The sequence below is a fragment of the Jaculus jaculus genome, chromosome 19 (assembly GCF_020740685.1).
Source record: "Jaculus jaculus isolate mJacJac1 chromosome 19, mJacJac1.mat.Y.cur, whole genome shotgun sequence".
NCBI classification, from domain to species: domain Eukaryota; kingdom Metazoa; phylum Chordata; class Mammalia; order Rodentia; family Dipodidae; genus Jaculus; species Jaculus jaculus.
This window is the reverse complement of record NC_059120.1, coordinates 18,103,243-18,126,860: the sequence shown is the minus strand read 5'-3', so window position 1 is coordinate 18,126,860 and position 23,618 is coordinate 18,103,243. Positions and strand designations below refer to the sequence as shown.

Below are 23,618 nucleotides of genomic sequence, written 5' to 3'. Positions count from 1 at the left end.
GTCCAGCGCCAGCAGTCACCTAAGCATGGAGCCCACACCAGGCTTTCCCGGAGCTACCTAAACACTCCACCCCAGTACCCTGCCAACATCTACCCCATGGTCCCCGTTTATTCAAGCCATGCGATGTCCTCGTTCCTCCTCTGAGTGTCCTCTATTCTTAGTGCCCCCGATACGGCAGTGGGAGCCACAGAGGGACGCACTTTGACTACTGTTCTGATTCTAACGTATACCGGATCCATCCCATTTGGGGATCTCAGGATTACCTCTCGGGCTTCAGATACACTCCGTTTTACTCTGAACCTAGAAAGGAGACACTAGACAAACAATGACACGTTGGTAGTGGTTTCCTTTCCTCTTTTTTTGGTGGCCTGTTTTTAAGAAGACAGTCTTGTTCTATCCGTGCCTCCCAAATGCTGGGACAGGCCTTTTTAGCTTATTTATTTCGTTTTGTCAATTGTAGGGATTGATCCCAGGGATCTAATATACTACTAACCAGCTGCTTTGCCACTGTGCTATTTCTCCAAACAACCCACTTTTTAAAAAAAAATTTTATTTTTTAAATTTTTATTAGCATCTTCCATGATTATAAAAAAAATCCCATGGTAATTCCCTCCCTACCCCCCCCCCACTTTCCCCTTTGAAATTCCATTCTCCATCATATTACCTCCCCATCTCAATCATTGTACTTACATATATACAATATCAACCTATTAAGTACCCTCCTCCCTTCCTTTCTTGTCCCTTTATGTCTCCTTTTTAACTTACTGGCCTCTGCTACTAAGTATTTTCCTTCTCACGCAGAAGCCCAATCATCTGTAGCTAGGATCCACATATGAGGGAGAACATGTGACACTTGGCTTTCTGGGCCTGGCAAACCACCCACTTTTTGTTCTCTTGTTTTTCTTTCTTTCCTCTTCTCCCTCCCTTCCAGGTGAGGTTTCACTCTAGGCCAGGTTGACCTGAAACTTACTATGTAGTCTCTCAGGGTGGCCTCACATCAGTCCTCCTACCTTTGCCTCCTGAGTGCTGGGATTAAAGGCATGTGCCACCACACCTGGCTTTCTTTTGCTTTTTTTTTTTTCTCCTTAGGGAGCGCTGGGAATCAAAACCAGGGCCTACTCTATGCTAAGCAAGCTCTCTACCACTGAGCTAAACCCCAGGCCCCGTCCTGAGCAATTTTACTACAGGGAATTGAAAACTTAAGGAAATCCCTGGGCTGGAGCAATGGCTCCAAGGTTAAAAGCACTTACTTATTAAGCCTGATGGCCTAGATTTGATTCCCCAGTACCCACATAAAGCCAGGTGAACAAAATGGTGCATAATTCTGGAGTTTGTTTGCAGGGGCTAAAGGCCCCAGGACACCCATTCTTATTCTCTATTTCTCTTTCTGTCCTTGCAAATAGATAAATAAATAAATACAATTTGTAGAAAATCCTCATAATTCCAGTCTCTTGGACCTTCAAGATGGAAAGGGACACTCTGCAAAGTTCCCTTGTCTGCCTAAAGTACAGAGCCACCAGAAAAGAAAGTTACCTATAGTCACTTCTCAAACCTTTCCTAACCAGACTAAACCCATCACAGGAAAACGATCACATTCACTACTGCAATTCTCCTCTCCTGTTTAAAGATGCCTTTGCATTCTGTTTGGTCAGGTAGTAATCACATGTGATTATCTTCAGCATAAAAATATGTTTCCCTGTTTTGCACAATAATAAAGATATAATTTGAAAAAAAAAAAAACAACCAGAAGGATTGACTCAGATGGGGAGAGGATATGATGGAGAATGGAGTTTCAAAGGGGGAAGTTGGGGGGAGGGAGGGCATTCCCATGGGGTATTTTTTATAATCATGGAAGTTGTTAATAAAAAAAAGACTTGAAAAAAAAAGAAATGTTTTGTAGAGTAAGCGATAATATATAATGTAAACAGACACAAAATATACTGAATAATAAACAAGGATTCTGAAAAACATTAAAAAAAAAAAACCTGGCTATGTTATTTCTCTGTATCTCTGGAAATCAAGTCTTTAGTCAAATGGATCAGAGACCACAGGTTAGGACAGTTCTCTTATCTGTGGCTGACAAGGACAAAGAAATATCCTTCTGTCCGACAGACTAGGTGGGACTTTCCTCTAGAATCCTTCTCAATGTCAGATTGCCTTGTCTTGTTTTTCTTGTCAATGATACACACACGCGCGCACACACACACACACACACACACACACACACATTATCTTAGGAAAAGACATGGTAATCAACCCCACAAGTAGATCATTTCAAGAAACAAGGCAGGGGCTGGAGGGATGGCTTAGCGGTTAAGGCGTTTGCCTGAAAATTTAAAGGACCCAGGTTTGATTCTCCAGGACCCAGGTAAGCCAGATGCACAAGGTGGTGCATGCATCTGGAGTTTGTTTGCAGTGGCTGAAGGCCCTGGTGCACCCATTCTGTCTGCCTCTTTCTCTCTCGCTCAAATAAAATAAAATAAAATAAACATCTGTGTATATAGGGATAATAATAAAATCTTATGAAAAAAGAAACAAGGTAGGATAAATCCACTACTAAATAGTGATGTCAAAGTGACAAGAAGAACTTTTTTTCCTTCTTTCTCTCTCTCCCTCTCTCTCTCTCTCCCTCTCTCTCTCTCTCTCTCGAGGCAGGATCTCACTCTAGCTGACGCTGACTGGAACTCTCACCCTAAGTTGGCCTTGAACTCAAGAGATATCCTACTACCCCGGGCCTCCTGAGAACTAGGATTAACAGCATGAGCCACCATCCCCCAGCTCCCCAAATGATCCTTACAAGGAATCTCTACATTACTCACTTTCTGAATGGAAGGTTTTGTATTCCTTAAAGGAATATACACACAAGTATGGAAGCTGCAACACCTGAATCTACACTTGAGTGACTTACGAAGATCTGAACAAAAGAAGTTAAATATTTCTAATTGTGTGTGTTTGAAACCAGATGAATTTAGGCACTGGGAGAGGGTTGGATCCCATCTCTTCTTCTCTCACCTTCCATACCCATTGCCACACTTACACCCACTTACGCCACACCCATGCGGCACACTTACAGTGATGCATCATGAGATGCAAAAGTAGGACCACAGCCGGGCGTGGTGGCGCACGCCTTTAATCCCAGCACTCGGGAGGCAGAGGTAGGAGGATGGCTGTGAGTTCGAGGCCACCCTGAGACTACAGAGTGAATTCCAGGTCAGCCTGGACCAGAGTGAGATCCTACCTTGAAAAAAAAAAGTAGGACCACATGCCCCCCCCCTCGCCCCCACACCATCACCAGGAAGCTCCAGGCAATGGCCCAGTCACTGTGACCCTCAATTTCAGTATTAGTAAAATGAGGGCTGTGAACTATGTAGTAGAGACTGGCAAAATTTTTCTCTTGCAGTACCAGAACAATAAATATTTTGGGGTTTGGTGGGCCAAGGTACTTATTAGAATAAGGGAGGAAAAGTATTCCATATCTGTTGAAGTGATGAAATCTTAACAGCTGAGTCCGAAGTTTTGTATTATTTTGTTTTGTTTTTGTGGTACTGGGGATTGAACCTAGGGGTCCATGCATGATAGGCAAGTACTTTACCACTGAGCTACATCTTCGACCACTCTGCATAATTTTAATTTATTTTTTATGAATCAGGGTCTCACTAGCCCAGGCTGCCTTGCAACTCATTGTATATCCCAGGCTGGCCGTGAACCTCATGGTGATTATCCTACCTCAGCCTCCTGAGTGCTGGGATGAAAGGTGTGTGCCACCATGCCCAGCTAAGATTTTTATAATACAAACCCACTGAAAAGAATGGAATTTGTTCATGGACACTGAGACTTCAATTTCACACAATTTTTTTTTTTTTTTTTTGAGGCAGGGTCTCACTCTAGCCCAGGCTGACCTGGAATTCACTATGTAGTCTCTGGCTGGTCTCAAACTCACAGTGATCCTCCTACCTCTGCCTCCCGAGTGCTGGGATTAAAGGTGTGCGCCACCATGCCCGGCAAATTTCACATGATTTTTATATGTCACGAAATCTTATTCTTTTCATTTTTCCCTAATCATTAAAGATGCAAAAATAATTTTTGCTTAGACAGCTAAACTTCAAGTGAAACCTGGGTCCTAAATTGCCATCTTCTGAGCTAGGTGGGCTCAGAGGGTTCCTTTCCAATATGAATCCCTATCTCTTCTTCTAAATCATAGCTGATTAAACCTTTCCATGGGGTTTTGAGTTTAGATGTCTTCTTAAAAATATATATATATTTTTGAGGCAGGGTCTCACTTTAGCTCACCCAGGGTGGCCTTAAACTGATAGCAAGCTTTCTACCAGTGCTCCATAGTGCTGAGATTAGAGGTGTGGACCATCACACCCAGCTGCTCTCTCCTTTGAAGGTATCAATTAGCTCACCGTAGTCATGTCACCATGCCATGACTCAAACATGAACTTGAAGAGAGGACGTCCAGGCCCTCTGCATTCCAACCCCACGGCCTTGCTGGTTGCTCCCATCTCTTATTACATCCGGGTATAGCATTGCAACCTTCAGTTCATGATCTCTGTCTTTTTATGTTTCCCTAATCCATTGTTCCCAGGCTGTTTCATGAAACATTCCTCCCACAAATTCCTATGAAGAAGGGGTCTCGCTCAAATACACTGGGCAACCGTTTCACATCAGACCTCCCCTTGGAGAAGCAGATACAGTTCACACGTCAAAGGTATAAAGGACTCCTGCAGTGAAAATATGCTTCCAAACAGAACTATTGGGGGCTGGAGAGATGGATCAGCAGTTAAAAGCACATGCTTGCAAAGCCTGACAGCCTCGGTTTGATCTCCCAGTACCCATGTAAAGCTAGAGGCACAGACTGATCCGTCTGGAGTTGGTTTGCAGCAGCAGGAGCCCTGGTGCACCCATACTCTCTTTTTCTCCCTCCCTCTCTCAAATAAATAAAAATAAAATTTAAAATAGAGAAAAATATTCATGTTTTCTTTATTTTCATTTTTATTTATCTGAGAGAGAAAAAGGGAGAAGGGAGAGACAGAGAGAAAGAGAATGGGCACACTAGGGCCTCCAACCACTGTAAATCAAGTCTAGACATATGTGCCACCTTGTGCATCTGGTTTATGTGGGTATTGGGGAATCGAACTCGGTCCTCAGACTTTGCAGGTAAGCACCTTAACTGCTGAGCCATCTCTGTAGCCCCTTTCAATTTTATTTTTTATTTCAGTTCATGTTTTCTATGAAGATGCTTATCCTTCTGTGCAGGGGGGTCTGGAGTACTCTGTGAGGAAAAGTCTGTCCCCGGGGGCCTGTTCCACAGCATCTTGTGTCCTGACAGCTCTCTAGCTAGGGGCTAGCGGGAAGCAAAGCTCACTTCCCACCAGAGAAGCTAACGGACTCTGTGTCTGGGGTTCCCTTACAGCGATAGCGCGGGCATTCAAGAACACAGGGGTCAGGCTTGAGGCTGCCACAAATAAATGGAAACTGAGGAATCACAATGTAGGAGGCAGGGGTTGCAGTCGTTTTCAGAGGCAGAACTGGTGCCTCCTGACGTGGGCAGTGACGGAGCACCCTCACCATTTTACTTTGCACTTGACTTTAGTCCTATTGTGCTTGCTTGACTGTTGATCACATTTGATTTTGCAACTTTTTTTTTACATTTCCAGTGGTCCTATGAGATACTCAACATCCTTTCACCAAATATTTATTATATACAGCTAAAGCTGTTTTATTTTATAGCTTTCATAAATACTGTGGTCTCACTGATACATCGAGAGAATCTCCAAGGTGAGATGACACCTTGAAATTTAAATTCCTCATGAAACATGAGTCCCTGGCTTCCTTTGATGACATTCCCATGGAGTGGCTCACAGTTGAACTCCAGAGTTCTGGTCGCAGGACAGTCCCTTCTTCCTCCTCACATACTCATTCTGTCTTTCAGCTACACTTGCATTGCTGTCAATAAGATACGTCTTCCCTGTGAATTTTTCAAATCTTTGAAGGCCAATACTGCGGAATATTCCCATATTCAGTTCCATGCTTTCCGCCGCCAGGGCCACTGTTCCATCAAGAGCCCTTTTTCATTCTCTAGGGCTATGTTCTGAATGCCCAGGAGTTTCTGGGTGGCAGAGCTCAGTAAGTCTGCTTCCTGGGTGCTACACTCAGAGGGCAGTGCCCCTCACCCACTTAAGGGTGTCGTGTTCCCCCGGGCCCTGGGGACACTCAGCAGCCTTCGCTCATAAGCCCCAGCAGGGTACCACACTGCCCTTTGGCTTGCAGGTACCTTTAAGCCGAGGCCCAAGAGCACTTGTTCAAGAACTGGAAGTTCCTGGTTTCCTTACTTCCACTCTCTTCCAGACATAGTCAACAAGTCAAGAAACTTGGTATCAAAAGCACCCCAAGGTGTTAAGGTTTCATTAAATCAACAGCAAAAAAATATAAAAATAAAAATAAAAAATAACATGCCCATACATTTAAATAACAACGCATGGCCTGCAAACAACTGAATCAGCTTTGACTTTCAAAACTTCATGCGGGGCTTGGAGAGAAGGCTCAGTGGTCAAAGGCACCTACTTACAAAGGCTGCTGGCCTCGGTTCTATTCCCCAGCAGCCACATAAAGATCTCAATATGGCAAGAGACCCTGTCTGAAACAGGTAGAGCCCAGATACTTTGAATCTGTTCTCTGACCTACATATGTGTACACACACACATGCACACACACACACAAATATTTTAGGAAAATTCGGGCTGGAGAGATGGCTCAGTGGTTAAAGGCACTTACTTATAAAGCCTGATGGCCCAGGTTCAATTCCCCAGTACCCACATAATGCCAGATGCACAAATCGATGCATGCATTTGGAGTTTATTTACAGTGGCAGGCACACTCATACTCTCTCTCCCTTTCTCTCTCTCTCAAATAAATAAACAATTAAAAAAATCCTCTTTACTTGTGATTTTCAAATTTCACCAGAGTAGCATCATAAGCTTCATACAAGAGTTGTCAACAATGCTGATTCTTGTATGTTACAGGAGACCCTCTCTCTCTCTCTCTCTCTCTCTCTCTCTCTCTCTCTCTCTGTGTGTGTGTGTGTGTGTGTGTGTGTGTGTGTGTGTGTGTGTGTGTGTGTAAGGAGTGGGGTCTAGCAATAGGAGTCTCAGCAGGCCCTTCAGGTAATCCTCATGACCACTGCCAGTCCAGGTTGCTTCTGGTGAAAATCCGTGAAGGATTCACATGAGTGGCGGAACGCTCTCTCTGCTCTTATGCATGAGGACAGTGTCCCGAATCCTAATGGATCAACATGACTTCTTCTCATCACACCGTCTTCCCAGCATCTTTCTAGCGTCCGTGCTCTCCAGAAATGATGTCTGGTAATTACCTTGTTTGTAGCCATGACACAGGAATTACAAAAGGCCTAGACAATAATACATTTTGGTGTGGGTCAGAAGAAAAGAGCAGTGCCTGCCCTTCAGTGAAGAGAGGCTGGTCCATCCCTTACAGACCCCACCTCACTCTGTCCCTCTCCCTTCCATCACCTTGCTCTCTGGCCCTTCACACTGACTGGTCTTCTTCCTCCTTCACATTTTAACCTAGGAAGCTGCCTCGCTTTCTCTCTTTTTTATTGTTTGTTTTGTTTTTCCAGGTAGGGTCTAACTCTAGCCCAGGCTGATCTGTAATTCACTATGGAGTCTCAGGGTAGCCTCGAACTCATGGCGATCCTTTTACCTCTGCCTCCCGAGTGCTGGGATTAAAGCCGTGCGCCACCACACCTGGCTCTTTTCTCTTTTTTCTTATTTTTTCTTCTTGTTTCAGTGAAATTACATTTCCCTTAGCTTGGCTTTACCATTGAAAATTATGGCTCATTTTTAAGCACGGATGCTAACAAAAGAAGCCCTAGTGTTCACTATAGAGTTAGTCCTTTCATTCTGAACTGCCTTTCTAGGTATGCGTGTAGATTTCAAGTCTTTTTTTATAGCATCACAAAACTAACTTATGAATAATTCATAATTTCATATCTCAAAATAAGAAGTTATTATTTTATGGCAATTTTACAGGATGCATAACATCTACCAAACTTTTACTGCAACTAATAAATGAATTTAAAATACTTTAACTATGACATTTACATAGAAAGTAGGAAAAGAGAATCAAGAGAACATTTGTTGAGTAACTATTATAGGCCAGGAACTGTGCCAGTGATTATGTATTTCATAGAATCTCCATGACAATTTTTAAGCTAAATAAAAAACCTGGGCCGGGCATGGTGGCACACGCCTTTAATCCCAGCACTTGAGAGGCACAGGTAGGAGAATTGCTGTAAGTTCAAGGCCACCCTGAGACTACATAGTGAATTCCAGGTCATTCTGAGCTGGAGTGAGACCCTACCTCAAACAACAACAACAACAAAACCCTGAGGTTTGGTAATTTGTTCAAAATCACAGGGAAGGGGCTCAGCTAGGAGACTGCTCTGTGTGACCTAAAGTCCATTTACTTTCCCCATTCCACGATACAAGCACAAAAAGGCCTGAGAGGATTGACTGAAGAAAGAAGAAATGAATTTACTCACGTTGTTGTTGGTCACTGCAAAGTACTGCAAATTACTCAGATACTGGATTTCTTCTGGAAGGAAGGTGAGGTGGTTATAGCTGAGATCCAAATAGTGGAGTTTGGTGCATAGGAAAAGCTGCAAGGGTAAATTCTCAATATTATTATGATCCAAAGAGAGCTGCTCTAGGTTTGATAAAGCCCCGATCTGGGCGGGAATATATGCAATGTTATTGTGCCACAACTTTAAGCAGGACAGATTCTGAAGGTGCTGGAAGCTGATGATTTCTTCCACTGTTTTGAGGTTATTCTCCTTTAAATCTAACTCATGCAGGTTGTTCAGGCTGAAAATGGAGTGTGGAATGCGTTCCAGGTCACAGCTGATCAACTCCAGGCTTTTGAGATTGACCATCTTTTTCAAGTTGTTCAGCACCACCAGTTTGCTCCCCTCGTTATCAAGGGAGAGCTTTTGCAGTGAAGGCAGGAGGTCAGTGATGACTTGGGGGATCCGGGACAGGCTGCTCTTCAGGGAGAGGGTCCTCAGGTTCTTTAAGTCTTGAAAGCCCTCCAGCTGCGTGGTGCCCAGCTGCTCGGGGAGGACGCAGCCCGACAGGTGGAGTTCCCTGAGGTTCTTCAGGTAGAAGACCCAGCGCGGGATTTTGCCCATTTCGGTAAATTTCAGACGGAGGATTTTTAAGTTCTCCTCCAGAAAGGCCAGCGCGGGGTGGTCTACCACCAGAGACGAGTGGTACACGCGGAGCTCCTTGAGGTTGACCAGCTGGGAGACCGCGGCGGGCAGCTTGACCTCGGGCATGAGCTCCAGGCTCAGCACTTCCATCTCCGTCAACTCGAAGACGTTGTCGGGGAGGCCGCCGAGCATGAACAGATGCAGCTCCATCTTGTCCTGGGGGTTTTTCACAAGCTTCCCTTTCAGCTTCTCCACCGTCCACTCGTGGTTGAGGTTGATCTGCTTCAGCTTGTTCTCGCTGACCTCCGACAGGAAGATGGAGAAGCGTTTGGAGTAGAGGGGGTCGTACTGATCAGCTAGATGCAGGATGAAGGCAAAGTCATTCTTGACGTCCGGGATGTCGCTGTAGTTGCTCTTCTCCCTGAGTGCCTCGAAGGAATATTGCTTCAGGGAACTCCTCAGCATCCACCACAAGCTGTAGGAGGAGGTGAGACCATAAAGTATGACCAGAATGACATAGAATGAAGCCAGGACCTTAAAGATTTCGGCCAAGGAGTAGACACACTGGTAGCGCTTATATCCCGTAAATGCCTGCACATCTATCGAGCAGTCAATTTCAAGAGTGATGTAGCTTAAAAAATATGGGACATAAGTGATAATGAGGACGAACAGGATGACTTTGACTATTATCTGCTTCAGATACACCCGATAAATAATGTCCTTCTGCTCCACGTGCAGGCGGAATCTCTTCACTTTCTCAAAGATGGCTTTGGCCTGTTCGCCCTCCTTCTTGTCCAGGACACTAGAAGTTGGGCTTTCTATGCCAGCTGACTCCAAGCCCGGCTGTGGGTAAGGGAGTGACTGCTTGCTGGCATCGATCTCGGCTGAACACCCTGAGGTTGAAAGCAGCGTCTTGGACTTGGAGTGCTTCAGGGGCCGCACGGACTGCTCGGCCACGGTTTCAGACAGGGCGCGCGTGGTCCACGGCGAGTCGAAGCACTTGTGCAGGATGGCCACGAAGTGCTCGAGCCGGGAGCTGGTGCTGGGGTAGTGGAGCCAGAAGTTGCTGCAGGCGGCGAAGATGAGGGTGTGCAGGAGCACCAGGTAGGGGAAGAACTTGGCGAACCAGTGGAGCTGCTTCTCGTAACACACGGCGTCGATGTAGGAGTACTGCTGCCGATGGAGATCATTCTGGATGCGCAGCGGGAGCTGCGGCGGCGGCGCCCCGGAGTTGGAGGACACGTTGGCGCCGGCTCTGAGCAGGTCCCAAGGCACGGTGCAGTGATTGTCGAACTCCACCTTGCAAGGAAGACAGCACAGAACCCTGCTCTGTGTGAGCTGGAGAGCTCCGGCCAGCACAGCCAGCAGCAGCATGATGAGGGTGATGTAATACCAGAAGACATCCCACCACGGTTTCAGGATATGGTACGATGACTGGGCGTCCGCCAAGCATTTCAGCTCTGTTAGAGTAATCATGACTTTCCCTTGTACAAGTACAGAAACTGCAGGAGGAACATGGAAGAAACACTACTGAGATAGGCACTCAAATATACTTCCCACCCTACCCTAGACTGGGTCTCATGTATCCCAGGCTGGCCTGGAACTCCTGACCTTCCTCCTTCTCCCTCCCAAGAGCTGGGATTACAAGCCTGTACCAACACTCAGCTACCACTAGCCATTTCAACCCCAGGCTTGTACATGAATAACGTACCCCAGATGAGGCCTTTAGCTCACACCCAAAAAGGATGCATCCAAACAAGACACACAAGTCTTCCGGTTTCACGGGACAGGGAACTGTAAAGTGCCTTCCGTGGACGACCTTGGTGACAGTGAAATCTATACAGGTGGTGGACCTTGAAGCAACTGCACAGTTTCTTTCTGGATATAACCCCAGGGTTACTAAGAATGGGAGCCAAGCTTTCTTCAACGGACCTTGGGAAAACTTGTTCTTGTGCTGCTAATATCTAACAGTTGTGATTCTTAGCCCCTAAAAGTCTGAACAAGGGGCTGGAGAGACGGTTCACCTGTTAAAAGCACTTGCTGAAAAGCCTGATGGCCTGGGTTTGATTCCCTGGCACCCACATAAAGATAGTGGCAGGAGGCCCTGGCTCACTCATTCTCATAATTCTCTCTTTCTATCTCTCAAATAAATAAATAATTTAAAAAAATCTAAATAAGATCCTTTCCTTGGCCCATCCTGTGTCTGGAGTGTTGTTTCCGTCATGGCAAAGCACCTTCCTGAGCAAGATCTGCTTTCTGACAATAACCCGTAGACTTTAAGGAACATACCCAGTCATGCAAAGAGCTGCCACTGAATCTAATTCCCCTTTCTCTCCAAGCTACCACTCTGCAACATAAGTACACAAGTGTTTAAAAGCATAAAGAGCATTTAAAAGTTGGGAAATGACAGTAATGGCTTAGAAAGGAGTGGTGAAGAAAGCCCCCTTTAGACTACTCTATCAGAGGGACCCTCTCATGGTTAATGATAGTAATAATGAAGTACTAAAAGGGGTAGATGATAAAACCCTGGCTTGGCGGTTAAGCCATTTGCCTGCAAAGCCAAAGGACCCAGAGTTGATTCCCTAGGACCTATGTAAGCCAGACGCATCTGGAATTCATTTGCAGTGGCTAGAGGCCCTGGTGTGCCCATTCTCTCTCTGTCTGTCTCTCTTCTATCTCTCTTTCTCTCTGCTTGCAAATAAATAAATAAAATTTTAAAAGTCAAGATGGATTTTATATTTTCATAATGTAAAACATTTAGACAAGTCTTTGGAAAATTTCTATACTTGGCTTTACTTAAAAATCATGTACAGGCCAGGCGTGGTGGCGCACACCTTTAATTCCAGCACTAAGGAGGCAGAGGTAGGAGGATCACCATGAGTTCAAGGCCACCCTGAGACACCATAGTGAATTCCAGATCAGCCTGAGCTAGAGTGAGACCCTACCTTGAAAAAAACCAAAAAAAAAGTCATCTACAAATGCTAATAGTAAAGTCTAGACTGCTTATAAGACGTCAAAGAATAAGAAGAAAAAAAAAAATTTGGAGATTACCCAGTGTCTCCATGCTAATAGGGTCGGGGGAATGGCTTAGTGGTTAAGGTGCTTGCTTGCAAAGCCAAAGGATTCCCCAGGACCCACGTAAACCAGATGCACAAGGTGGCATATGCTTCTGGAATTCATTTGTAGTGGCTGAAGGCCCTGGCATGTTCATTCTCTCCCTCTCTCCCTCTCTCTCTCTCTCTCTCTCTCTCTCTCTTTCTCTCCTTCTTGTTCTCTTGTTCAAATAAATAAAATAAATAATTAAAATTTTTTTTTAAAAATCATGGTAGCCTGATAGCCTTTGCTGCGAGTACAGATCTAACCCAAGTCCCAGGGCTCTCCCTGGGCTCTCTTGAGGCTTAAATTACTATCTTTCCAGAGTCACAGCTTCTCTCTAGGTATCCTATCACTGGTGGCATTTCTAGGTAAGCCTCTTTTGCTGTCATGAGACCTCATTTTAGAAACTGGTGCCCCACCTTGAACCCAAGAAGCTCATCCCAGAGACCAAGAGATCTCTTGTGTTGGCCATCTTCAGTAGATTCCTGACCATCTGACCACCTATGCAGGAGAGCACCTGCCTACTCTCCACCTGTGAGGGTATCCCAGGATTCCTTACTTTAACTCCAGTACCAAAGCACCATCTTCTGCCTATCTCTTTTCTGGAAATAATATTTTATAATACCTCCTCCTCGGACCTGTGGCTTGATTATAAAATTTTCCAGAGCTTGCTTCCTTTACCTCAGGTTAGTGGGTGTACCCTCAATTCTTTTCATTCTGCCTCATTCCCACTGTGATTAACCATAATTACATGTCAAAGGAAGACACAAAACAAGATTACATGAGATAAATAGAAAGTTCTGGTCTTAGACCTCAAAATACCATAAACATGAGAGAAGGGAGATTGTAGAAAATATAATAAAAGAACATACGAAAATATCCACGGAATTTAGCTGGCAGGTATGCACATGCCCAGCTAATCATGCGATGGTTTTTATGCTGCCACAGAGAACCCAGATGAAGGGGGTGCAGCTTTGAACCTACTTAGCGACATCACACCTGGATTCCAATTCTCAGTTACAGGTTCAAGATGAACTGGGGGAATGGGATAACCACGAGCTGCCATCTCGAATCATGCCCCATGGAGGAGCATGAGAATTGATGCAATTCAGCAGTGTGAAAGATTGCTAGGGGAACTGGAGAACATGACTACCCTTTCAGGCAGCTACCTTGCTGAGGTGTACCTATTTCCCCAGGACCTGACATGACCACCTTTGTCATGGTCTTGTGACCTACAGAATACCTTGGCCTTACAGTCTTGCAAAGAAGTGAGTAAAATATATAAGGACAGCTAGGCCTCTGGTAACAGGACTGGGGCTGTTAGTATTGCCTCGTGGGCAGGGAGGGCAGGGTCATCAGATCCCGATCTGATGTTCTACTCCAACTCCAGATTTACCCCAGCTGCACCAATGGAGGTGACAGAGCACAGAGAAAGGAGGAGGGAGAAGATGACGGTCCACGGGGTCCTAGTGACACAGCTTTCTGGAGTCCTCACCTGTACTAGAGAAGGTCTTTTGGTGATGCACCCATTTTGGATGCACCCATACTCCTGTAAGTAACCCCAATAAACTCAAGGATCACCAAGCTGGACTTGGGTGGAATAATTTCTTTTTATCTTTTTAATTTTTTTTTGTTCATTTTTATTTATTTATTTGAGAGTAACAGAGAGAGAAAGAGGCAGATAGAGAGAGAGAGAGTGAGTGAGAATGGGCGCGCCAGGGCTTCCAGCCACTGCAAATGAACTCCAGACGCGTGCGCCCCCTTGTGCATCTGGCTAACGTGGGTCCTGGGGAATCAAGCCTTGAACCCCAGGTCCTTAGGCTTCATAGGCAAGCGCTTAACTGCTAAGCCATCTCTCCAGCCCTGGAATAATTTCTTTGATCAGTAAGTAGATGCTTGTCTCTCCCCAGGCAAAGTTACTCAACGCAACTCACAGATGAAAGTGTGTGCAGATTTGTCTTAGGCAGAACTAATGGGCGGAAGGTTTATAAAGATATATGTCTAAAAATGTTTTGGGGGAAGTAGAGGCAGGAGGATCGCCACAAGTTCAAAGCCACCCTGAGAGACTACTAGTGAATTCCAAGTCAGCCTGGGCCAGAGTGAGACCCTACCTCGAAAAACTGAAAAAAAAAAAAATTTTTTTTTTTTGGTGTTTTGAAATAAGGACACATATAACTTAGGCTGGCTTCAAACTTGCTATCTAGCCAAGGCTTGCTTTGAGCTCCTGATCCTCCTGTTTCTATGCTCCAAGTGCTATAATGTCAGGCCTGTGCCATTACGCCCATATATCAAGTCATACGTGATTCCATTTCTTGGTGGAACACCATAGAACTGATGGGTCACTGAAAGAGCTTAGCTCCCTGCCTCTACTTGGGCACAGACGAGTAAAATGACCATCCACCAGGGATACTGCAGAAGGATTCCTCATGACGGTCAAGGAGAATGAAGGGGGCTCTGTGGGCTTTCTCAGCCCTAGTCCTGTCAGGGTCCTGAGAGTCTAGAAAGGAATCTGAAATTGTGGAATGCAAGCAAAGAGCTCAAGCAATGGCGAAGGTATCTGACGGAGAATGGAGACTTACTCAGCAAAGAATACTAGAGCCCGCATGGCCCAGGATAAACGCTCCGAATCTTCATACTTACTATTATGGAAAAAAACAAATGAAATAAATCAGCTCCACTTCAGTCAGGAGGTCTACACCTTTTGAAGTTCCTTAGACACACCATCTCTGAGTTTGTCTTCATTCTGTGAGAAAGCAGAAATAGCTTGAAGGCATCACGCTTGTTCAAATGAACACACAATGTGGGTGATAATGTTTCCTCTCCCTCAGGAGACGTAATACCTTTAACAGGTCAGTTTACCTTTCACATGGGGCACGTAGGTCTAGACAAGACCCCACCCACAAGCATCAGACTGCACTCCCTGAAATTCCTTTCAAGTATGGAGAAATTTCTGTAGAGATTTCGGTGTGTTGTATTTTACATTCTTAGTTTTGCTCTACTTCCTTCCATATGTTAATTCCTCTTGCTCAGCCTCAGACACAGCTGGTCTTATTTACACTTGTCAGTAGGCTGATCAAACCATGTGCTTTCAACACCCTGATTTAAAACCACACCATCTACCCAAATAAGAAGACACAGAGCTCCAAAAATTTAGCCTGCCAATTTCATCAGAAATCACAGGTAACGGCACTTTTTTTTTTCTGTACACAGCCCATCATTATAGCTGAATTTCCCCTGAAGCTATAACATAGTCTTTGTGCTGGTATTATTTTGATGGGCTAACATCAGCATCTACTTCAGTCACTTGTGGTAGTTAGGTTACACATACATTGTGAACTGTGAGAAAATTCTGGAATGTTAGTAATTTTTTTTCAGTGTTGGGAATAGAACACAGGACCTTATGCATGCTAGCAGAATGGTCTACCACTGAGCTGTACCCACACCTTTGCATTTTTAAATTGAGTGTGGAAATTCTGATTTTCAGTGTCCATTGAAACCTCAAAAAAGTTTTCTGGGGGAAGGTTTTACACTTGCCCTGAAGACCTATTCCTCTCTTTTTTTAAATTTATTTTTGTTTATTTATTTGAGAGCAGCAGACAGAGAGAAGGAGGGAGGGAGGGAGGGAGGGAGAGAGAGAAAAAATGGGTGCGCCAGGGCTTCCAGCCACTGCAAACGAACTCCAGACGCGTGCGCCCCTTGTGCATCTGGCTTACGTGGGTCCTGGGGAATCAAGCCTTGAACCAGGGCCCTTAGACTTCACAGGCAAGAGCTTAACTGCTAAGCCATCTCTCCAGCCCAACCTGTTCCTCTCTTGAAATTAATTAAATACCTGAAATCCAGCAAAGAGCCCTAAGCCAAAACTGTATTCAAACTGTTTATTAGCAATAATCTTGTAATGGTATCATTTCAAATATCAAATAGTTGGACAAGTTTGAGATTTGCTTGGGCCTATAAAGCCATGTATAAAACCTGCTTTGCGGTTTAGCCAGCATAGAGTAGCTGCTTTTCAAGGCAGAAAGCACAGCTAGAATGTGTGACGACCTGGCTGTGTCTGCATGCAGCCAACAGGGGGAAGACATCTGGGGGCTTGGGGTACATCTCAGAGCTCGAGCATGCATGTTTAGCATGCAGGAAGCCTGGGTTCAGTCCCCAGCACTGGCAAGAAAAGAAGTCTGACATAGTCGTCCATTGCACTGTAGAGAAGATTTTTTTAAAAATTTTCTTTTAAATTTATTTATTTGAGAGCGACAGACACAGAGAGAAAGACAGATAGAGGGAGGGAGAGAGAATGGGCGCGCCAGGGCTTCCAGCCTCTGCAAACGAACTCCAGACGCGTGCGCCCCCTGGTGCATCTGGCTAACGTGGGACCTGGGGAACCGAGCCTCGAACCGGGGTCCTTAGGCTTCACAGGCAAGCGCTTAACCGCTAAGCCGTCTCTCCAGCCCTGTAGAGAAGATTTTAATTCCAGTACGCCGCTCGGCTGTCAGCTCCAATGCGCTCATATCCGAATACCCCTTAGTCCTACCAGATACGAGAGACACGTTTGCTACTTTACAGACAGCGTGTTGGTTACATTCCACATTGCTGTAACAAAATGCCTGAGAAAAGGCGATTTAAAACCAGGTATGGTGGCTCACACCTATAAACCCAGCACTCTTGGAAGGCTGAGATAGAAGGATTGCTATGAGTTCAAAGCCAGCCTGGACTAAAGTAAGACCTTACTTCAGAAAAGGAAGGGAGGGAGGGAGGGAGGGAGGGAGGGAGGGAGGGAGGGAGGGAGGGAGGAAGATTGAAAGAAAGAAGCAGCAAAATAAGGGAGGAAAGGTTTATTTTAGCTCACAGTTCATGGTTATAACCCACCATGCTAGGGAAGGTGTAGCAGCAGGAGCATGAGGCAGCTGGACACATAGAGCCACAGTCAGGAAGCAGAGTGCTGAATGTTGAAGCTCACCTCACTTTCTCCTTTTTTTTGTTTTTTTTTTAAATATTTTTTATTTTTATTTGTTTATGAGAGAGAGAGAGAGAGAGAGAGAGAGAATGGGCACGCCAGGGACTCCAGCCACTATAAATGAACTCAAGATGCATGTGCCCCATTGTGCACCTGGCTTATGTGGGTACTGGAGAGTTGAACCAGGTTCCTTTGGCTTCGCAGACAAATGCCTTAACCGCTAACCATCTCTCCAGCCCTACTTCCTCCTTTTTATATTTTATTTTTATTTATATTTTAGAGAGAAAGAGGCAGATAGAGAGAGAATGGGCACCCCAGGGACTTTAGCCACTGCAAACAAACTCCAGAAGCATGTGCCACCTTGTGCACCTGGCTTATGTGGGTCTTGGGGAATCAAACTTGGGTCCTTTAGCTTTGTAGACAAACGCCTTAACTGCTACGCTATCCCTCCGGCCCACTTCCTCCTGTTTATTCAGTCTGGGACCCCAGGCCATGGAATGATGCCAATCCACACTTAGGTGGGTCTTCCCAACTCAACTAACAAACTCCCTCACAGACATTCCCAGAGAAGTCTTAGGTGATTCTAGATCCTGTCAAACTGACAGTATTAACACAGATCATGTCTCTTTGAAAGATGAGAGACATCAACCTCCAATTGATACTAATGTTTAAAGAATGATCTTACTGAGAAACTGCTGTGGACTACCCTCCAGAGGATGCCAAGTGAATATAGGTTTGACCTGCTTACTCTACCAGAAAATTAAGCGTAAAGAACTTTCTCTATTTGCCTTTTAAACTTTCTAGACTTTCCTCAAACTACCTAGTCCTGATTTCCTCTGATGAGTTTTTTGTCAATAAGAGCAAATAAAAATATATTACTAAGGCTGGAGAGATGGTTCAGTGGTTAAAGGGCTTGCTTGCAAAGCCTGATGGCCTGAGTTCAATTCCCCACATAAAGCCAGATGCACAAGGTAGCTCATGCGTCTGGAATTTGTTTGCAGTAGCAAGAGGCCCTAGCAAACCCATTCCCTTTCTCTCATTCTCTCTCTTTCTCTCTCTCTCCCCCCTCTCTCCTGGCAAATAAACAAAATATTTAGGGCTGCAGAGATGTCTTAGTGGTTAAGGCCTGTGAAGCCTAAGGACCTAGGCTCGACTCTTCAAAACCCACGTAAGCCACATGCACATGGTGGCGCATGCGCCTGGAGTCCATTTGCACTGGCTTGCCCATGCGCTCGCTCTCTCTCTCTCTCTCGCTAATAAATAAATATAAACAATAAAATAAAATATTTAGAAAAAATCCATTACTATGGTCTAATGTTTGCTGTCCTACTTTAAAAGATATTATTTTACATCAATTTTTGTTTGTTTGTTTGTTTGTTTTGCTTTTTCGAGGTAGGGTCTCACTCTGGTCCAGGCTGACCTGGAATTCACTCTGTAGTCTCAGGGTGGCCTTGAACTCATGGCGATCCTCCTACCTCTGCCTCCCTCCCGAGTGCTGGGATTAAAGGCGTGCGCCACCATGCCTGGCTCTAATTTTTTTCTTATAATGGAGATAAATAGCAGTCTTCTTTCCATGTTATATACACCGATAATAAAACTAACCTAAAAAATTTACCTTCTTAAAATAACAAAACCCTCAAAAACAAAATTACAACTAGACTTTGGAATTCAAATTCCAAGCTTTGTCCACACTCGACCAAATGGCCTCAGCAAATCCAATTAACTATGGCACTGTTTTCTCAAGAGCAAGAGAAAAAGCCCTTCAGCTCTGTCCCCAGCATCTGCATTATAACTAAATTCTATTGTAATCCCAAAAAACAAGAATGCAAGTGTGGTTTTCTGTAACATTTCCAGTGACACAGTTACATATCATGTCATTAATCTATGTTCTTAGCTAAATATTTTACTGCTAAATATTTTCTACTGAACTAAGAAAACTTAATATTTCAATACATGGCATCAGGATTTAAGGATACATGAAAAGGTCTAAGCATTCCTACATCGAATGCTGCTAATTTTTCTAATTGACGTGCTTAACCAGAGTTAGAGCTGTTAGGCCAGCTGACTGCGCCTCAACCTCTTCCACACCACATTTTAGCAAACAATAAACCTTCAATCCAAGCGAGAGCTCCATTTCTAATATACAAATACATCAAATCAGTTCAAAGACATAATGTTAAGAGCAATGGATTTTATGGTCCTAATACCATTCCTTGAGCTTTTAAATCTCATTAAAAAGTCATCAGAGCTCTTCAAAGCACATGAATTCATCTGACAAGCTCAGCCCAAAGTCTCTAAGACTGCAAACAACAACACTCAAGTTAGGCATCTTTATTTCCCAGTAGTCCTTTTACTTTGAAAGCATTTCCAAAGTAACCAGCAAGGGGGGCGGGGCGGGGGTAAACAAATGATGATCAGATGGTCTTTCTAGTCATTGTATGCTGAGAACCGAATGCTGCTTCAGAGACCCTGCTGCTGGTCCGAGGCAAGCAACTGAAAATGGGGGTTTTCTCCACGAGCCTCACTGGAAAATCCATCTAAAAACCTTCTTATATTCGGCGAAAACCTTCCTTATGGGGCTGGAGAGATTTCTCAGTGGATAAAGCATTGGCAAGCAAAGCCTAATGACCTGGATTTGATTCCTCACATAAAGCCAGATGCACAAAATTGTTTGCAGAGGCTGGAAGCTCCAGTGCTGGTTGGTGCTCTCTCTCTCTCTCTCTCTCTCTCTCTCTCTCTCTCTGCTTGTAAATAAAAACAAAATTATTAAAAAAAAAAAAAAAACTTTCTGAGGCTGGAGAGATGGCTTAGTAGTTAAGGCATTTGCCTGCAAAGCTAAAGGACCCTGATTTAATTCCCCAGGACCCACATAAGCCAGATGCACAAGGTGGTGCATGCATCTGGAATTTGTTTGCATTGGCTGGAGGCCCTGGAGTGCCCATTCTCTCTCTCTCAATCCTTCTTTCCCTCTCTCAAGTAAATAAATAAATAAGTAAATAAATAAATACCCTTCTTTCCCAAGTGGATGTTTCCTAGTTCTTTCTAACTTCTTCCTGAAATCACAATTACCTTCAGGCTTTCTCCCCAGGAACCTAGACCTTGGAGTGTTTTCCCTCTCTTCATCGTACCAATGCCCTCTTTCCCTGCTGCTTAAAAATCTACAGTCAAGCCATTTGCCTTTCTCATGAACTTGTACACAACCACTAGCAAAAATGCTTCATAGATCAGCATCTGCTCAGGACCAGGGACTGACCCCAGGGCCATCTACATGCTAGCAAGCGGTAGAGGCAAATGCTCTGCCCCGGAGCCATATCCCCAGTCGAGACCAGTGTCCTTATGTCCCTTCCCAGTTCCAGTCAGTACAGGGACTTTCTAAAAAGCAACATCCTTTTTGCACAAACTTGTAGTTGTGAGATCTTAAAAGAAACCATGAGTTTTATCAAGGAGTGTTTCTCTAACATTAGAGTATCTGTATAAAAAAAAAAATCATTGAGGGCTGGAGACATGGTTTAGCACTTAAGATACTTGCCTGCAAAGCCTAAGGACCATGTTCAACTCTCCAGATCCAGGCAGGCCAGCCGCACAAGACGACAAGCATGCAGGAGGCACACGTGTCTGGCGTTCAATTGAAGTGGCTAAAGGCCCTGGTGTGCCGATTCTTTCTCTCTCTCATAAATTTTTTTTTAAAAAACTCAAAAACATCACTGAGAGCTTTTTAAAACAGAAAGCAGCAGATCCCATCCTCACTGTCTGATTCATTACACTGTGCTGTACCAAATTCCTACTCAATGTGGCTGCTACTGGCACAGTCGCCGTAGTTTGAGGTTAACAATTCCATGACAAATTCTCACAGAGAACGTCAAGTGGTCGGGGGGGAGGAAAAAGCTCCTAAGATGAATCGGCAATTAATCATTTGGGAAAGGTACCTAAATCTTAGGTCTACATGGAAGTCGCTCTAAGATGTCCATGGGGCCCCAAGACTACAAAGACCCCTCTACCTTCTCCTGTGTGACCTCTTCAGAGATGCCAGCGTGTGAGGTAGTAGGATGGTAAGTTATGGGGCAAGAGAGATTAGCAAGGGGATAAAGGAGGAGGGATTTGAGATAAGTGGTCAGATGAAAGTGTATTTCAATCACAGGGCTGAGAAATAACAAGAAAATTCTCTCAGATTTTAAAAGAAAGTAAAGCATGAAACAGTCACAACTAACATTGTGTATCTTGAATGTCGTCCTCTAAAAGCCATGTGTTGTGGAAGCTGGCACCTCAGCCCACGGCGCTATGAGGCAGTGGTGGCAGAATTCAATTTAAGAGGCGGGAGGAAGTTAGGCATTGTGGGGTGTGGTTAAAAGGGGGTATGGTAATCTGGGCTCCTCCCTCTTTCACTTTCTGGCCACCATAAGGTGAACAATTTCTTCTTCCCATATTCCTACCTTACATTAGTGATGGATGAAACCTCCAAAAACATGACCCTAAAATATGCCTTTCTCTTTGTGTTGTTGATTATCTCAAGTATTTTGTCACAGAATGAGAGGGTTACTGAGCAGTCAGTGTGAGTTGAAACTCAACACCAACCGACAACATCCGTGTTCAGTCTTCCTGTTGCTGGGATAAAACACCTGACCACAAGCAGCTGATGGGAGGAAAGGGTTTATTTCCACTCACAGTCTCGAGGGAAAGCGCAACAGACAGCTGGGCACGTCTTGCACTTATCAACAGCAGGCCAGGAGCAGCCAGAGTGAGCTAGCACTGGCAAACTGGGCTAATAAGCCTGAAGGTCTGCCCCCAGCAACATACCTCAGCGAGGCTCCACCTCCCAAATTTCCACTTGCTGGGGATAGAACATTCAAACATATAACTCTGTGGGTAACATTTTATCAGACAGATATCCATAGAATCATGGGAGCTAGGGCTGGAGAGATGGCTTAGCAGTTAAGGTGTGTGCCTGCAAAGCTTGAGGACCCACGTTCAACTCTCCAGTCGAAGTCCAATCCACATAAGCCAGATGCACAAAGGTGAGGCAAGCACAAGGTCGCGCATGCCCACTAGGTGGCGCAAGTGTCTGGAGTTCTATTTCAGTGGCTGAGACCCTGGTGTGCCAATTCTCTCTCTCTGTTTCTCTAAATTAAAAAAAAAAAAACAGGAGTTAAATAGATTCAGATTTTGATTTTTTTTTAATTTATTTATCCATTTTGAGGCAGAGAGAGAGAGAGGCAGATATAGAGAAAATGGGTGCACCAGGACCTTCGGCCACTACAAACAAACTCTAGATGTAGGCACCTGCTTGTGCATATCACTTATGTGGGTCCTGGGGAATCAAACCTGGGTCCTTAGGCTTCACAGGCAAACAACTGCTAAGCCATCTCTCCAGCCTGAGATTTTGATTGTATTATAGTATAACTTAAGAGTTTGTAGCATATGGTCTATAATCAGTATTTCTAAAATAAGATGAATACACAAAAATGCAAACGGCAGGAAAAAATACAGGTGTCTATGTAGGGTGGATTTAAACTGACAGAAGCCATGGGTTGGCCTGAGCAATGGCAGAGGAGAGCCCAGCAGTCTATGAATGGGAGGATTTGGCCTAACTGTTTGCACATTTCATACTTAACAGCTCAAAATCTGTTAGGGTTTTATTCTTGAAATTGTTGTGGGAGGTTACTTCATAATGCTGGGCAACACAAAGATGGCTGGAAGACTGACAATGTCCTCGTTCACTAGGCTGACAGCTGGAGCTGACTGGGGCTGAAAGTTTCTTCAGGAGATGATGCTGGGCTCTGGGTGCTGTTAAAGAGCACACCGGCTGCGTTCTGAGACAGGGTGTGACAAGTCCCAAAGTGAATGCTACGTATCTTTTTATTTATTTATTTATTTACTTATTTATTTATTTATTTATTTATTTATTTACTTATTTATTTAGAGAGAGAGAGAATGGGTGTGCCAGTGCAAACAAATACCAGATGTATGTGCTACCTTGTGCATCTGTCTTATATGGGCACTGGGGAATTAAACCTTGGCCCTTAGGCTTAGCAGGCAAGCACCATAACTACTAAGACGTCTCTCCAGCACCCCAACTCTTTTAAGTCATAACATTTAAGCCACCAATGAGGAGAAAGGGAACAATGGAGACAATAGTGCCTGTTTTATACCACTGAGGGGGGTCCACTCTCTGTAAAGAAATATGGGCCACAGGCTATTAAAAAGAAAAGGACAGGCTTTTGAATCTATGTAGTCCTGTGTTTAAAAATCTTTTGATCGGGCTGGAGGGATGGCTTAGCAGTTAAGGCGTTTGCCTGTAAAGCCAGAGGACCTAGGTTTGATGCCCCAGGACTCACATTAGCCAGATGCACA

The 23,618-nt window shown here is 44.6% G+C and overlaps 1 protein-coding gene across 1 annotated transcript in view; it reads right to left on the bottom strand.

Annotated features, from left to right (window-relative positions):
* Positions 1-23,618, bottom strand: part of Lrrc8b (leucine rich repeat containing 8 VRAC subunit B) — a 104,584-nt gene that overhangs the window by 7,997 nt on the left and 72,969 nt on the right. Inside the window, exons 3-4 of the mRNA XM_045138315.1 lie at positions 14,963-15,065; positions 8,561-10,728 (exon numbers count right to left, since the gene is read on the bottom strand). Coding sequence (XP_044994250.1) covers positions 8,561-10,702 — 2,142 coding nt within the window. The 5' untranslated portion in view covers positions 10,703-10,728; positions 14,963-15,065. The remainder of the gene's footprint in view (positions 1-8,560; positions 10,729-14,962; positions 15,066-23,618) is intronic.